Source organism: Phoenix dactylifera, chromosome 1 (assembly GCF_051530095.1).
Source record: "Phoenix dactylifera cultivar Ajwa chromosome 1, Ajwa_hap1_PhDact_Kaust_v1.1, whole genome shotgun sequence".
NCBI classification, from domain to species: Eukaryota; Viridiplantae; Streptophyta; class Magnoliopsida; order Arecales; family Arecaceae; genus Phoenix; species Phoenix dactylifera.
Window position 1 is genome coordinate 19,765,400 of NC_143190.1, and position 15,280 is coordinate 19,780,679.

The 15,280-nt window shown below is 36.8% G+C and overlaps 1 protein-coding gene across 3 annotated transcripts in view; it reads left to right on the forward strand.

The window, feature by feature from the left end:
- EMB2247 (protein EMBRYO DEFECTIVE 2247) overlaps positions 1-15,280 on the forward strand; it is a 57,808-nt gene that overhangs the window by 9,540 nt on the left and 32,988 nt on the right. For all 3 annotated transcript variants that reach the window (XM_039126030.3, XM_039126032.3, XM_088721079.2), the window contains 6 exons: positions 3,253-3,336; positions 3,722-3,816; positions 5,843-5,934; positions 11,521-11,574; positions 13,558-13,610; positions 14,289-14,356. In XM_039126030.3, the coding sequence (XP_038981958.1) occupies positions 3,253-3,336; positions 3,722-3,816; positions 5,843-5,934; positions 11,521-11,574; positions 13,558-13,610; positions 14,289-14,356 (446 nt within the window). The remainder of the gene's footprint in view (positions 1-3,252; positions 3,337-3,721; positions 3,817-5,842; positions 5,935-11,520; positions 11,575-13,557; positions 13,611-14,288; positions 14,357-15,280) is intronic.

Below are 15,280 nucleotides of genomic sequence, written 5' to 3' on the forward strand. Positions count from 1 at the left end.
CTAATGATTTTATTAAATAAAGCTAATAGCCTAATAGTAATGGGACTCGGATGTCTTGATTGTCTAAGACTCGTCTTAACTAAAGCAGTCAATTAATACTTCTAGTTCTTGTTTACTGTCATTCTAAAGCTTGACTTCAGCAATTGCATCAAGATCATTAGGTCCTTACTTTCTCTTGAGCTAAATTTTTGGATTAATATGTATGTATCTGCTCATATACTTATCTTTGTGAATATCTATTCAACATATAACATAAGCACTTGTTATACTACATCCATGGATGCATGTAGAAGTGTGCTGTCATACATGACTCTAGAACAACTCCTAAACTTAGAATTTTAAATGAATTTTCTCTTTTAGTATCAAAATATTATGTGTATGTATTTATGTGCTTATGTAATATGTAGGCATGTTAAGTAGGTAAATGTGTATGGAATTTTAGCTAATCGTTACACCATCAAACCCTCCCGTTTTCTGTTCATGTACTTCATCTCCCAAAATACACCACTAACGTGAGTGACCGTGTACTACTGTTGACCATTGTGCACATGGTTGTGCATCTCCCAGTCTCCTTAATTAACTCCCAATTGGCTTCGCAGATGCACACCTTCAAATGCTTCCTCCCCCTCATCCATGTTGAAGGTCACCACCATTTCCAATACCACCAAGTTCCATTGTCATGGCCCAACATCAAAGGTGGTGAATATTTGGCCATTGATTACATTGGCAGGGGATAAGGGCTGTGGGTAGTCTTAGGGGTGGTAGCATGGTAGGAAACTAGGTGAGATGTTGGATGTAAATGTTAGATCCCATTGCACTTATCACAAATCCTTTTGATGTCATGGTGGTATAACTGAAGGCAGTGGACATAGAAGGGAATGTAGTCGGAAATGGGTAGCAAAAATACAGGTGTACTGCAGTTGGCAGTCTGCCTCTAATTTGGAGGGCTGATATGGAAGGTGAAGACAATGGTAGGAAGAGAAGTGGGGAATGGGTCGACTGAGGTGAGGGGATTCATTTTTTCTCCTCCAATTTGGTGTTCCTAGGGCATAAATAACTTGGTTAAGCCATATGCTATACTTAAAAAAGGCTAGCCGGAAAATTTTTTTAGGGTCTTTAGCCTTGCTTAAGTGCCTAAGATCTCCCCAACACTCAACTAATTGGGGACCAAATGTATGCCTGCATGGGTCCTCTCTTTCCCTATTTAAGCCCTAGCATCCTCAGTAGGCAAGGGTCCAATCAGAAAGAGAAATACTAGGACTGTCTTGTGCTACTGAAGGCCCTGTGATGCACTGTTCCCTAGTCCATTGTGGTTATTAGTTGGGTTTTCTATGTTACCATTTGTAATGACCTAACCCTCACCCAAAAATGCTAACTAGAAAGTTATTATTTGGAGTTTTTAACCCTGCTTAAGTACCCAATATCTCCCCAAAGCCATCGTATATTGTTGTATTATATTGAGGACCTGTGGAGGCGTTTGTTTAGTCCCACATTAGTTATGCATTGGAGAGATCTTGAGTACTTAAGCATGCTTAAGGACCCCAAAATAACTTCTAACTAGCCTCTTACGTGAGGTTCTAGTTTGTTATGTGGGTTGTCTGACTAGATGATCCACACTTTCATTGTGTTCTACAAGCTTTAAAAAACATGGAGGCCGAAACTAAACAGTTTCAATTTTTCTCAAATAAGAAACGTTTAATAGTTCCATACCATATTTCAAAATAAATCTTTTGTTTTATTTTTATAGTCCATTCATTCAATATTACTTGATACATAGGTAAGTCTTGGAAGTATTTGACATTTTTCTTATCAATGCTTTTGATTCTCCAGATTATGATAAATGATGCAGATCATTACTTTGGATGTCCCTCTTGTTAGTTTAATGGCATAATGTGGTTGTTTATGTGCCATAAACATGAAAGCCAACCTATCTAGACACACACAAAAATACATCTGCATGTGATACCTCTCATATCCCTAGTAATATTTGAAATTATATACAAACCTTCATCTTTCATTCTTTACATATAAATAACTAAGAAATCAACCATTTGTAGAAACCACTACTGCTTGTATATCAAGTCGTTGCCTGTCCACACATTTAACTTGTTTAGTGGTTGCAACTTGCAACTGCAACATGTCTCTTAGCTGTTATATTTTTATTTTATTTATTAATACAAAGGGTTAAGTATTGTTGCCTGTTGGCTTGCTGGTTTTAGCATTGACCAAGCACAGAATGTGCTGTTTCAAACTGGCACTTTCCACACGTTGACATGACAACATGCCAAGTAGTGGCATGCAGCTGGTACTTCATCAAATTTGCATGCTAGTAATTAATTAGCATGGTATGTATTCTGCCACACCTTGCATACAAATCGATACTTCGATCCGTGATGAATACACATTTGCATCTTGTTGATTCGTTTTTAATGCATAATAGGTGACAACTAGGAATATGTGGTTTACTAGAGTTAGCTAGTATATCTTGTTACATTAGATAAGCAGGGCTGAATCTGGGAGAGTTGTCATTTTAGTCCATTAAAGAATACAAATACATCACCCATGGGTTCAAAAACTGCCAGTATGGGATGGTATGATCAGTACCATACTGTTCCAATGTGAAACTGGCATGGATATGGGTGTAGGGATGCCGAAATCCTGTGTATCACTACGTACTAGTGATACCAATCCATAATGGCAAGTACCAAAAAAATCGTACCAATTGTATTGGTGTGCTGACAATTTGTCATTTTTTTAAGCTATAAGTTCTGATACATACTGTTGCTACTACTATCATATTGTTCCGATGGAAAAATGGTATGGTTCTAGTACGGCATTCAAAACCTTGACATCACTTGTTTGCATTTGACAGTTCTGGATATCATGAATACCACTTTCTGGGTCTTTTTTTTTTTTAAATTTCCAAGATATATAACTTATTGGGGAACTTTGGAGTTCTAGTGATGCTTTAAAACTGATATGTTATTTACGTTTATCTTGATTTTTCAGAGGGCTCGGTATTGAGTTTGATTTTTCTTATAAGTAATGTATGTGGATAACAATTTATTGGTTGCTGGACCTAGGAATTTGCTATGGATTACTACTATATCTTAAAGTCTTAATAATTATATGACATGCTCTGTTGGTGGAATGAATAAAATTTGGGTCTTATTATAAGAGTTACTGCAATACTCCATGTATTTTCATCAATTATATCTTCTCTAATGTGTTTCTCTGGTGTTCTATAACTAGGATATAATGGTGAGGTACTTCCGTATGAAGGGAAGGGCTACACTTTGGCTTCCTGGCACTGATCATGCTGGTATTGCAACTCAGGTACATTTCAAGTTGTTTAATGATATAGCTTAATCACCAAACATGTTGTAACTTCTTACAGTAGCTACCTGCTTTTGGCCTGCATATACTCTTTCAACATCCATTTGAATTTTAACTAGTATTATGTTCATTCTACTATAAAAGTTTGACTTACAATAGGCACTGCTCATATGTGTTTTTCACCTTTTAGTTTAAGGTTGACTTGTGGTGGTACACCCTTTTCCACATTCTTCTTCAAAGTTCATCCTGGTAGATTTGTATAGGTTCTTTCCATAAATTATCATATATGTTAACTTATCCTACCATTGACTTGCTGCATTGTTGGCATTAGTGATAATAATGTAGAGTTGGGATTATGTTCTTTTTCTTTGATGTTATATTTCAGTTGGTGGTTGAAAAATTGCTTGCATCCGAGGGCATCAAAAGGACCGAACTAAGTAGGGAGGAGTTCGCCAGGAGAGTGTGGGAGTGGAAAGAGAAGTAAGTACTTATATGGCAGAGTTTGGGAGTGGAACCAAAATCTACACTGATATTATTTGTGTACTTGGGATGCTTCTCTCTTGGTGCCTGAGTTATATCTCTTATTATATCATTTTAATGTCAATACCTATTGTATTGCTTTTGCTTCACTTGCCCTCTTTCATTGCATCAAGAATCAATTCTCTGCACAAGATAATTGCCTTTTTTTAAAATTTTTTTGTCATAAATATTAAGCAGCTTTAGTTTCTTCTGATTTGTTTATTTGTTGGTTGGACATTAATTGTCTGGGTATGGCTGATCTTGAGGCAACTTTTACTTGTAGAAAATGTCACTAGAATGTTTACAATCAACTAATTTTTTCAACAGATCTGGTGCGTCACCAGCTGATACTCTAGGAGTGTAGTGAATCTCCTCTTCCAGAAGAAGAGTTTAAGGACCTCCTTGATTTTTATCTGTAATATACTAGTGCAGGAACTACAATGCACATGCAGAGAGTTGGGATTAAATTATATGGCAGGTCGGGAAAAATATCAATATATATATATGTTAAATTGCAACTTGTTGTTTCTATTGGTGGTGATGGTTGGTAGTACGAATTGGTCTTGAAAACATTACGAAAACTATGAATCTGAAATTCTGAATTAAGTGATTAACAAGGGATGAGTGCCCATCTAATTGAAAAAAAATTGAAATATGACAAGGCTAGTATCAAGAAATTATGTGTAGTATGAAGAAATTAAGTATGTGAAGTAATCTGAAGGTTAAAGATTGGAATTAGAACTTTCAGATGATGAGATGTTGGGTAGGCTCAATTTATGGTTACATTGCTTAAGTGTGACATGCTTGAGTAATTTGTTTTTCATTTGTAGAATTAGAATGTGCTCGCTCTGAAACTTCTCATAATGAACAATTAGATCCTGAATATGCATAATTTTGTAGTTTTTCGCTTTAAACTTTAAAAACGTGCTTTTTTTTTTTTTTTTGAAATGGAACAACTTAAGATACTAAGGATAAACACTGAAGAGAGAATAAATAATACTTATGAATGTAAATTTCTTTACTCCCCATTTGTGGAGAATGCACTTGTCAAAATTAAGGTGTTGACTATATGAGGCTATGAACAAACTAGTTGTGGAATTGTGGAATACTATCTGAAGAATCATGAAAAGTCTTTTCCGATCATTGTGAGTGGATTTATATATATGACATCCAATGTTGAATGATCTATCAGGGTCTGTATTGCTAGTATGCATTAATGTTAACTTTTTTTGTTGCTTGGAGACGATAACGAGCATATGTGGAGAACAGACCTGTCATTCATAGTGTTAAGGTGTTAACTATACAAGATCATGTGCAAATTACTTGCGGAATGCAGCAGCTTGAAAAAGTACTTCCTAATCATCTTGAGTGGATTTGTATTTATGATTTCTGATGTTGAATGATCCATCTGGATCTGTACTGCCATGTAAAAATTTAAAGCACCTTTTCCAGCCTAAAGTTTTTAAAGTCTGGTAGCATAATCCCCTATATCTGGTAGACCTACATCATGGAAGTTTTCTATAGGTCTGATCTACGACAATTTCATTTCAGACCTGTTTCTGTGTTGTGTTTAAAAAATCTTTTACTTCTCTTTCAAGAGTATGTGAATCACTTTTTAGTTGATCACAACTGCCCTTTTCTGATGGCACCTGGGTAGACAAATAATGTATTCCCTCACAGACAATTATTATGCAAACCTACTGAACTTCATGGTTATTTAATTGTCGCTTGGAGAAAATGGCATTAAGTTTTGAGACCTATGACAACAAAGTTCACAGAACATAACTTATTTGTTTTCTGTTCTTTGTTTTAAGTGCTAACAGTGATATGGATTAGGTCTTTTGTCAGATATACCAAGTACTAAACAGACAACATTTTCAAGACTCTTCTGTTTTGGCCATAAATTAAGTTTTCTATTTGCAACATAAATTTTCTGCATTAAATGTTAAAATATCTGACTTCTGGATGAATTATATTTTACTTTCAGGTATGGTGAAACAATCACTAAGCAGATAAGGAGATTAGGTGCATCTTGTGATTGGACTAGGGAACGTTTCACCCTTGATGAGCAGCTAAGTCGTAAGACAATCATCTATTTGTCTAGTTTTGTTCAACTAGTGTTTGAGGGCACAAACTTTTCTTTCTATGTATATGTTGCGTGAAATGATGCTTTAAATAGTTTCTGCATTTAAATGATTCTTTTTTAAAGAAAAAGTGGATGCAGCACCTTATTTCCTTCTAATAATCCCACATACATAGAGTGGATTGTTTGTGCCGTAGACCCTTTATCAACTATTTTTTCCTGAAGTAATAATCTTTATGAGGCCATAAGTCTCTCCCTCCCCGCCCCCTTTCTCCCTCCCGTCAGCCCCTCCCCCTATGCATTCTCTCTTTCTAGATAATGGCACGAGTGTGAAGTAGGACAAGCTCTGGAAGAAAAGGTTTTATGGTTTATGATGGGATTGAGACATGCGGATTGCTGGAATTTTGGGTTGAGATTTGAGAGTTGATCAAAATTAAACTGAGAAAGTAGAAATTTCCATGCAAATTGGTAGTGGATGCTGTGAATAATCTAAGAGCTTGAAACTAGGGTGGAGTTAGGGAATAAGGAAGTCTGCAAGTGCTTAGGAGTGGATTTAAGGCCTTGCTGTCCATTCAAAGATCAACAAACAATCCATTTGGAACAAAGCCTGCAGCAAATTGTCTTTGTATGAAAATGTTTCTGAGAAAACTGATGGTTCAGATCTAATAACATATCAATAGATCTGATCAGATCTGATTCTTGTTGTTGGCTTCTAAAGAGAAATACAGCAAAAGGGGAGAAAAAATATGAAATAGAAAAATAAAGAACAATTTGAAGAAAACACAGAAAGATATAAACAAAGGACTGAAGGAAATAGGAAAAGGATGATATTTCCTTAGAAGTTTATGTGATTATTTGATTCTGTTTAAAAGAAAAGTGAATGCTGCATCTTGTTGCCTTATACATAATTCCATATACATAAATGATGAATTGGTTGCATGTGCAATAGGGGGCCCTTTTATTTACTAACGCTTTTTGCAGTAATAATCATAAAGCTTGTCAAATGCACCATAAAATTATTTAAGAGGTATATATTTTCTAAGAATAATATTAAAACACGTATTTTTCTAATGCATGTCTTCTGATATGTGTGCTTTGAGGATCCAACCCTCTTTTCCTTTCTGTCCGTTTGTCCGTCTCTCCTCTCTCTTTGTTGCATGTGTGAGACTTAAGCTAGGTTCCTATTGTTAGGATTGGAGTCTTGATCCTGGCAGTGCAAATAGATCACGGGGAACCAAAATTGAGGATTTATGTCATTAATCAATAGATACAACACTTTGAATCTTGGAAGAATGAAAAATTATTTGTTTTGAAGGTCACCTACCCATGCATCAAGGGGATGCAATTTTATAGATATTACAATGTGGCTCTACCATAAGGTCCGCAGTACTGGACCTAGCACTTGTGCTGGTAGGCTGGCGGTACATTACGGTACTGTGCTGTGCTGTGCCGTTCCGGCGCATACGAACAAAGGAGAACTAGCAAGGGAGGGGGAGAGGGAGGAGAGAGGAAAAAAGAGAGAGGGAGGGAGGGAGGGAGAGAATGGGAGAGGTCGGCGGAGAGAGAGAGGTAGAGGGAGGGGGAGAGGGTGAAGGAGAGCGAGTGGAAGAGAGAGATGGAGGGAGGGACTAAGGGAGAGGGGGGTAGAAGGGAGGGAGAGAGAGGGAGAGGGCGGTGGAGAGTGAGAGAGGTGGGGGAGGACTTTCGAAGCCCTCTTTCAGTTGCCGACCACTTATTATTTTTTTTTTAGAAAAGGGGCTGAAGCCTCTACTTATTTTCTAAACAGGGGCTCTGCCCCTACTTTAAAGCCGGAAGGCTTCGAAAGCCCTCTCTTCCCCCTCCCTCTGTCTCTCTTGCTCTTTGCCGCCTTCTTACCTCTCTCTCCCACCTTCCTCCCCTCCCTCTCCCTTCCTCCCTCCCTTTGTCTCTCTTAATCTCTCTTGTTCTCCCTCTCCCCTTCCCTCGCCAGTTTTTTGAAAAGAGGGGCAAAACTGTGTTAGTCCGCCTCCGGTACGATTGAGTATCCCTCGAACCGGATGGTTCGGGGTGGTGCAACCTTTCATCCTCTAATATATGGTTCATGGAATGTTATACATCTTTTTGTGCCACTATAAATAGAAATCCTTGGTTTACTTTGCTAGCCCGTGGGCCACCAATTTCAAATCAGTAGAGTTTGTAGGTTAGGTTATGATTGCAGGTTGATTTTCTTACGCTTGCTAATCAATGTTTTGTACTTTTGTGTATATGTTTTGCATTTCTTACCAAGAACACTATTGCTTTCTGAATATGTTTTCAATCTATTTTTATCCTCACTCAACACTTGTACATTTGGATGGTAAAATTAGCACTCCATGAATAATCCGACCCGTGGGCCACCAATTTCACATCAGTAGAGTTTGTAGGCTAAGTAATGATTGCAGGTTGATTCTTACGCTTGCTAGTCAATGTTTTGTGGTTATGTTTTGCATTTCTTAACAAGAAACACTGTTGCTTTCTGAATATGTTTGCAGTCTATTTTTATCCTCACTCAACCCTTGTACATTTGGATGCTAAAATTAGCACTCCATGAATAATCCTGTGCCGATTTCAAGGAGACTAGCAATGCGTATCTGACTATGCCAAGAATCCTTGGCTTCTGTAGTATCTACTAGACTACTAGTTGTATCTTTTCCTACATTTCTACCATTACTACTGTACCTACAAGATGCCAAGCACATCAACTTCTGTTCATTAATCTTTGATAGTGCTGAGACCAAGGTCCATCGAACCAGTATTAGAACCCGTACAGGTCGATGGTCGGTACGGTTCGGTACCGGTTCGGTACTGGTTTGGCACCGTTTTTGGAGTTTTCAAGAATTTTTAATTGGTAATCACTTTTTTTTTACTTTTTCAATAATTTTAAGTCTAATTTGATGTTTTTTTTATTTTTTTGATGTTTTTTGATGTTTCTATGATCCCGATTTAATTGAGATGATGCATCTTATTACTTTAAAATGATACAAATCATAAAATGAACAACATAAAATATTCTCAAATCAAGTAGCGACGTGAAAATTTAAAAGTAATATAATCAATTACATATATTTAAATTCCAACATACATACCGATATCTAAAATTGGTTCAAGTGGCGATGCCTCTCGTAGATATCCTGATCTGCATAGTCAGGAGACATGCTAGCCCACTCCTTTAATCAAGCGGCGTTGTAGTCTTATACGTTTAGTCCATAAGAAACGCACGCTGGGTTATAAGCACTCTCGGATCGCTCGTCGAAGCTCTGGCTCTGGGTGTCCTCTGGCTGATAGTACGACTGTGGAGGGGCTCATCTGATTATGCCGGACGTAAAATTCGACACGTAAGATGCTCCGGGTTGCATAGGATAGTAGCCATCGGAAGATACCTCAGATGCACTATATCTATATCTGTATCCATATGGGTCATAGGCTGCCTGTGGCCACCTCATCCTGCTGCCACTGATTATCCAGACTTGCCTGCATGGATGCTTGGATCTGTGCCTCTTCGTCATCTAGAGCGGACGCTTCATTTGACTCCCTAGAGTAATAGATCGTTCTGCCGCTCGACGATTCACCTCTGCCTTCTTCTTGGTAACCCTCTCCTTTTCGCTGCTCTGAAATCAGCGAAGTGCTTGTTTATCGGCTGCCGAACCTTCTATCGGCATTTCCAACACATAGATACGTCGGGATAACCACCAGCTAAGTACTGCTTCAACCTAGTTATCCCTCCTCTCTTGAACTCTGTGTTGCACCAATTGCACTTCCAATGGTGCTGGCCTGAGAGCATTTGCTCATGATCCTAACCATTGTTATGCTCTAGGTTCTTTTTTCTTGATGGCTTCATTCCTACAGGTTTATTAAATACGTCAGTTTATCAATTATTTAAAAATAGTAAAATTAATTTACGAAAAAGATGATTTTTTTATCTTAGAAAATAAATAGGACTTATCTATTAATAACCCTATTTTTTATTATTTTATTTATTTATATATTTTTAATAATTTTTAAATTTAAAAATATGTTATATTATCATAAATTCAAAAAATATGATTTCTACCTCAGAAATTACTTCTGAATTATATAATACGTAATACTAATTTTTCGTAATTTGTGGTATTATTTATATATTTTTAGTTATTTTTTAAATTTAAAAATAATTTTTAAATATTAATATTTTAAAAAATTAATTTCAGCTCAGATCCATATAGAATCCAACAATGGATGTTACATATATTTTTCTAGGTTCTCGTGCATGGCTGAAAGGCTACTTATTTTTTTATTTTTTTTCAAATTTAGGCCTAGTCCACTATGCGCATGAACGCATCAAAACTTGAATAAATGGACATCAAATTTTTATGAAGAGTCGCTTTCATGCCTCTAAATACGTTTCTGATTTTATATTTTTTTTAATTTTTATTTATTTTAAAAAATTATTTTTTAATCCAAGAATATATTTTTTAATTTTTAAAAATTTTATATAATTTAAAAATTAAAAATTTTTATGTCAGCATGTAGATCGTCCATAGATCTACAACTTATAAAAATTCAATCCCAAATCAAAAAATTTGGTATGATGTTTTCTTATTTTGCAATTTTTGAGCTATTTTTTCAAGTCCTCTATAAAAAAAGAGCAAATGAGCTAGGGCAGAGGAAGCACACTTTATTTAGACTTGGATCTTCTTTTTGATAGCCTGAATCAATGTTATTTTTGGAGTATTTGGAAAGTGAAAGAGGTGGAGAGAGAGCCGCCGCTTTCAAAATGAGGCCTTCCTAATTAACACCTGATGCTTCCACAGTGTCAACTCGGTTCAACACTAGGTTGGCTCGGTTCGACACCAGGTTGACTCGGTTCGGGCCGGTTCGGATACTTACAGGCCTGTTCCGGTCGATAATGGACCGGTTTCGGCTAGTACGGGGCCAGAACCGAATGTATTAGGTGAACCGACGCAGTTTTGCATTAGGTCAGTTTAGCACTGCCCGAACCGGACGGTTCGGCCCGGTTCGGCAGACCCCTGCTGACTTTTGGTGAATTTTGTATATATTTGTATTTGTCTTACATCTAGGATACATGCTTTGCTTGAACAATGCATTTCTTGCTAGTGCCACCTTTATGGTTGCCAACCATGCATTTTGCAGTTTTATCAGATCTACATAGCTTAACATGAATTGCCAAGTCATTAGCATCACACCTTCTTGATAACCATTCCTCATTTACTTTGGTGCTTCCTGGCTCGTGTGCCTTTTTATGTGCAGTAGCAATTCTTGTTCTCTCAGCAGGCATTTAGAAAACTTGCTTCATAAGATTTATTATGCTATGGTCTTAGCTTGTCAAGGATGTGAATTGTTAAAGATGTGTCATGCTAAGTGTTCTACTTTATTTTATGGGGACTTTGGCCTCCTTTTGTGTAGACCTTGACCTATATTATGTTTATGGATATAACTAATAGAAGCAATATGCCTAAATTTTCCTCAAAATTCTAATTTAAAATAACATTTGGGATCTTTTTTGAAATTTACAGAAACAAGTCTATTTACATTTTTCTGATTTTTTTTTATTTTACCGTCTGCAGAAGCGGTGGTTGAGGCATTCATAAGGCTTCATGAAAATGGACTTATTTATCAAGGTAAAGACATGAGAACTGTAACTTTCTTGACTGCAAAATTGCCTTGTAATAGTTTCTTAGAAAGTTTCTATTGAACTTGCTAGTTCCAGTCCTCAAGTAGGCTTCTTTTATTATTAGATAAGGTATACTTTGTTGAGTTGGAAGAGCTAGGAACTACAGCCTTCTTTGTTTTGTGGAATGGAAGTTTATGATGAGAGGAATCTTGATGGCAATGATATCTGATGTCTTTCTTGTTTTCCCTTTATTTATGCATAGATTTTATAGCTGTCTTGTGACTCAAGACCATTTAAGGAAATCAATGTTGTTTTGTAATAAGGAGAGCATGTGATTTTTTTACCCTGAAATTTGGGATATATTTTATAATGTTCAAGGGGGCAATTTTCTAGGAACTCAGAAGGCTGGGTTGGTAGGTCATAAAGGAATGTGTTGACAATGTCTAGGTGGACTGTGAAGGTCTTTGTGGTTGTGTCTGCATCCCAAATTTATTGGAGCTGGTATAATCCCAAATTTATAAGGGTGAGGTATCATCCACGAAAAATGGACACATTAGGACAACATAATGGAGTGGTTCCAAGAAGCATTTCGCTTGTAAAATTCTTTATTGTTGTACTCTCTCTGTTAGGGAACACTTAGTTATCCTTACATTAAGTAACTTTAGATTACTTTCTGTATTTGTTAAGTTCAAACTCTGAGTAGATTCAGTTCATGTTGATGTTTCGCTAGCAACATTTTGACATCCTAACCCAAGATGCTATTTATAAAACTGTTTCTTTTTTCATCATGTCTTACTTTTCTTTCTTTTCAACAGTTGTAGTATGACTCTTGCAATAACTAATGAACATGATTACATTTAGATCTCCAAACCTTTTTCTGGTTACCGAGGTTTATACACCTCATTTCCTTATTGTATCTTCTTTTTTTTTTTTTTGCTGAATAAAAGGGTGAGGGGTGGGGGAGGCGAACCACCCCCGCGTAGCAACCCCACACTACCACCAGGACATGTCCGATTCAGGGAGAGAGCACCCCCTACCCATCATCATGACTCAGGAATAGGGGGCACCCATGTTTACTCATCCCTTCCCCACCACATTGGGCGAGTACGTCATCCTGGCGCCACCTTGGTATCAGCCGACCAGTAGCGCTCCCAGACCCCGCGTCCAGGCGTGAGGCATCCGGTCCTCAAATTTAATCGATGCCCGCGCATTTCGAACCTGGAACCGCTTGGTTGGGAGTAAGTGCCCCGTTCCAACTGAGCTACCACCTTGGTGGCTTATTGTATCTTCTTTGACATGTTATTTTTCACCTTTTGGAAATACATGTTTTTTTTTATATCTTTCCTTCCTGCCTGGTGTCTAGTGCTAGGAGGCTCCTGGCTTCTTCTCGACTGCCTATAGGCTTTTAAAACATTGCAATTAATTCTTGTGAATCCTACAGTGCAAATATAAAATCACTCAAATTAATCAGTTCTAAAGACCAGCATTTTTATGCTACCTACTAATAATTTTGCAATTTTATCAGATGGCTTTTTGTGCTTCATTAATTTTATTAATTTGTTAGCTCAAAGTCCAGCACATGGTACACACTATATAATCTTTGACTATACCCGATGCAATTCTACCAGTAAACTTTATATGAGAAAGATAAGGTTTTTTGAAATTGATCTATATGCAGCATTTTATAAAACTTAAAAATGATTTGACTTTTGATAAGTTTCCAACCTTAATAACTTTCTGTTGTAGTTTTACTTTCTAAATGATGGACCTGCTTAAGTTTCCCTTTATTCTTCTCTGCTTAGTCATGTACTCTAGGTTTTAAATTATCAATTTGATTTCTTTTGGTATATAAGAATATAAGAAGAACCTTTCCTGTTCTTTTTCCTCGTTTCTGATCTTATTATATATAATATTTCACTTGCTGACCCTGGTGATTAAGTTTTGTTTCAAATAAGCATGAGTGAGTTAAATTATGTAATATATTGTTCAGGATCTTACATGGTCAACTGGTCCCCCAGTCTTCAGACTGCAGTTTCCGACTTGGTATGTCAACTTCTGAGTTTTGGTAAATCAGCTGTTTTCTGATACTGATGCTCCTTACTAACTGAATGCTTTTTAAGAATAGTCATTATCTTTCCAACTGGAGATAAGGTGTGTTGGAATCATACATTTAGTAGGTGGGAAAATATTAGTGATGATTCTACTGATTAACCTGAAAGATTAATTTGCTGATATGGGATACTAAATAATTTCTTCACTTTCTTTTTTATTTTAAAATGACAACTCCTGGAATGGCAATGCATGCTGTTCACATATTCTTATAACTTTTCATTTCAGTAAAGCAGTTAGTCTAATTTTTGTGCTGTTTGCTTAGGTTGTGTAAAAATTTTCTGACAAATTGCTGAGCCTTACTAAGCTTTCCTTGACCTTTCATCTAATGCTGCTCCAATGATGTGCATGAAATTTGTATCTATTGTCAACCTTGATGCTGTCCCGATACCTATGGCGGACCTGTGATTATGTCTCTATAGGTAGTGCACGTGCAATCTTTTGCAGATTTTTCCAGTGTTTTTCAGGAATACTTGTTTGATTGGTTGCAGTTTTTTCTTGTCTAAAAGTCACTAAAAGCATACCCTATTTTTTTGATAGGGTTGGTGTCTGAGATTTTATTGTTCAGTGTAGTCTTACCCACGATACGTTTTGGATATTGTTCTTTTTCAGGAAGTCGAGTATTCTGAAGAGCCTGGTACTTTGTTTTACATCAAGTATCGTGTTGCTGGTGGTTCAAGGTGATCTTCTAATATGATGCCTTTATTTGTGAATAATGGCATTTTTCAGTACTATTATGATAATTTAAACAAAATTTGAAGGTTACAATCAAGGTAGGCCAAACCGGACCGAACTGTCCGATTAGGCCCATACTGAGCCAACCTGGTGGGGAACCAGGTCGGTTTGTCCATTAAAATTGATTCCAGCGTCGAACCGGTCGGAACAGGTTTTGAATCGATCGGAATCAGCTGGAAAGGGTCGAATTGGTCGGTTCCGTTCGAACTCGGTGCGAACCATCTAGTTCGCACCGAGTCGATCCGGTTCGGAACCGGCCGCCCTCCCCCTTTCCTTCTATTAAAAGAACTTGCCCCCTCCCCCTTTCCAACACCTTCTCTGTTTCATTTAGTGTCTTAAGGCTTAAACGACTCCTCCTTTCTCCCAATTTGCGAAATCACACCGATTCAACGCGATTGAAGGAAGATCCAAGCCTAAGGTGTGCTTTCTCTCTCTTATCTCACCCTCTATTTTTTTTGGGTTTGAAAAAATAGCTCGAAATTTGCAAAATTAGGAAAGATCATGCCAAAATTTTTGATTTGGGCTTGATTTTATTATATGTCGTAGATCTATGGATAATTTATACAATTACATAATTTTTTTTGGATATTTTAAAAATTAAAAATATATTTTTTGAATCAAAAATAAAAAATATAAAAAAGTAAAATTTTTAAAAAATATGTAAAACCAAAAGCATATTTAGGGGCATGCAAGCTACTCTCCAGCAAAATTTGGTTTTTATTTATTCTAGTTTTGATGCAATCATGCGCATAGTGGCCTACTCCTAAATTTGCAAAAAAATAAGTAGCCTTTGATACATTCCCACGGGCCTAGAAAAATATATGTAGCATCCGTTGTTGGGTTCTATATAGATTTGAGTTAAAAATTAA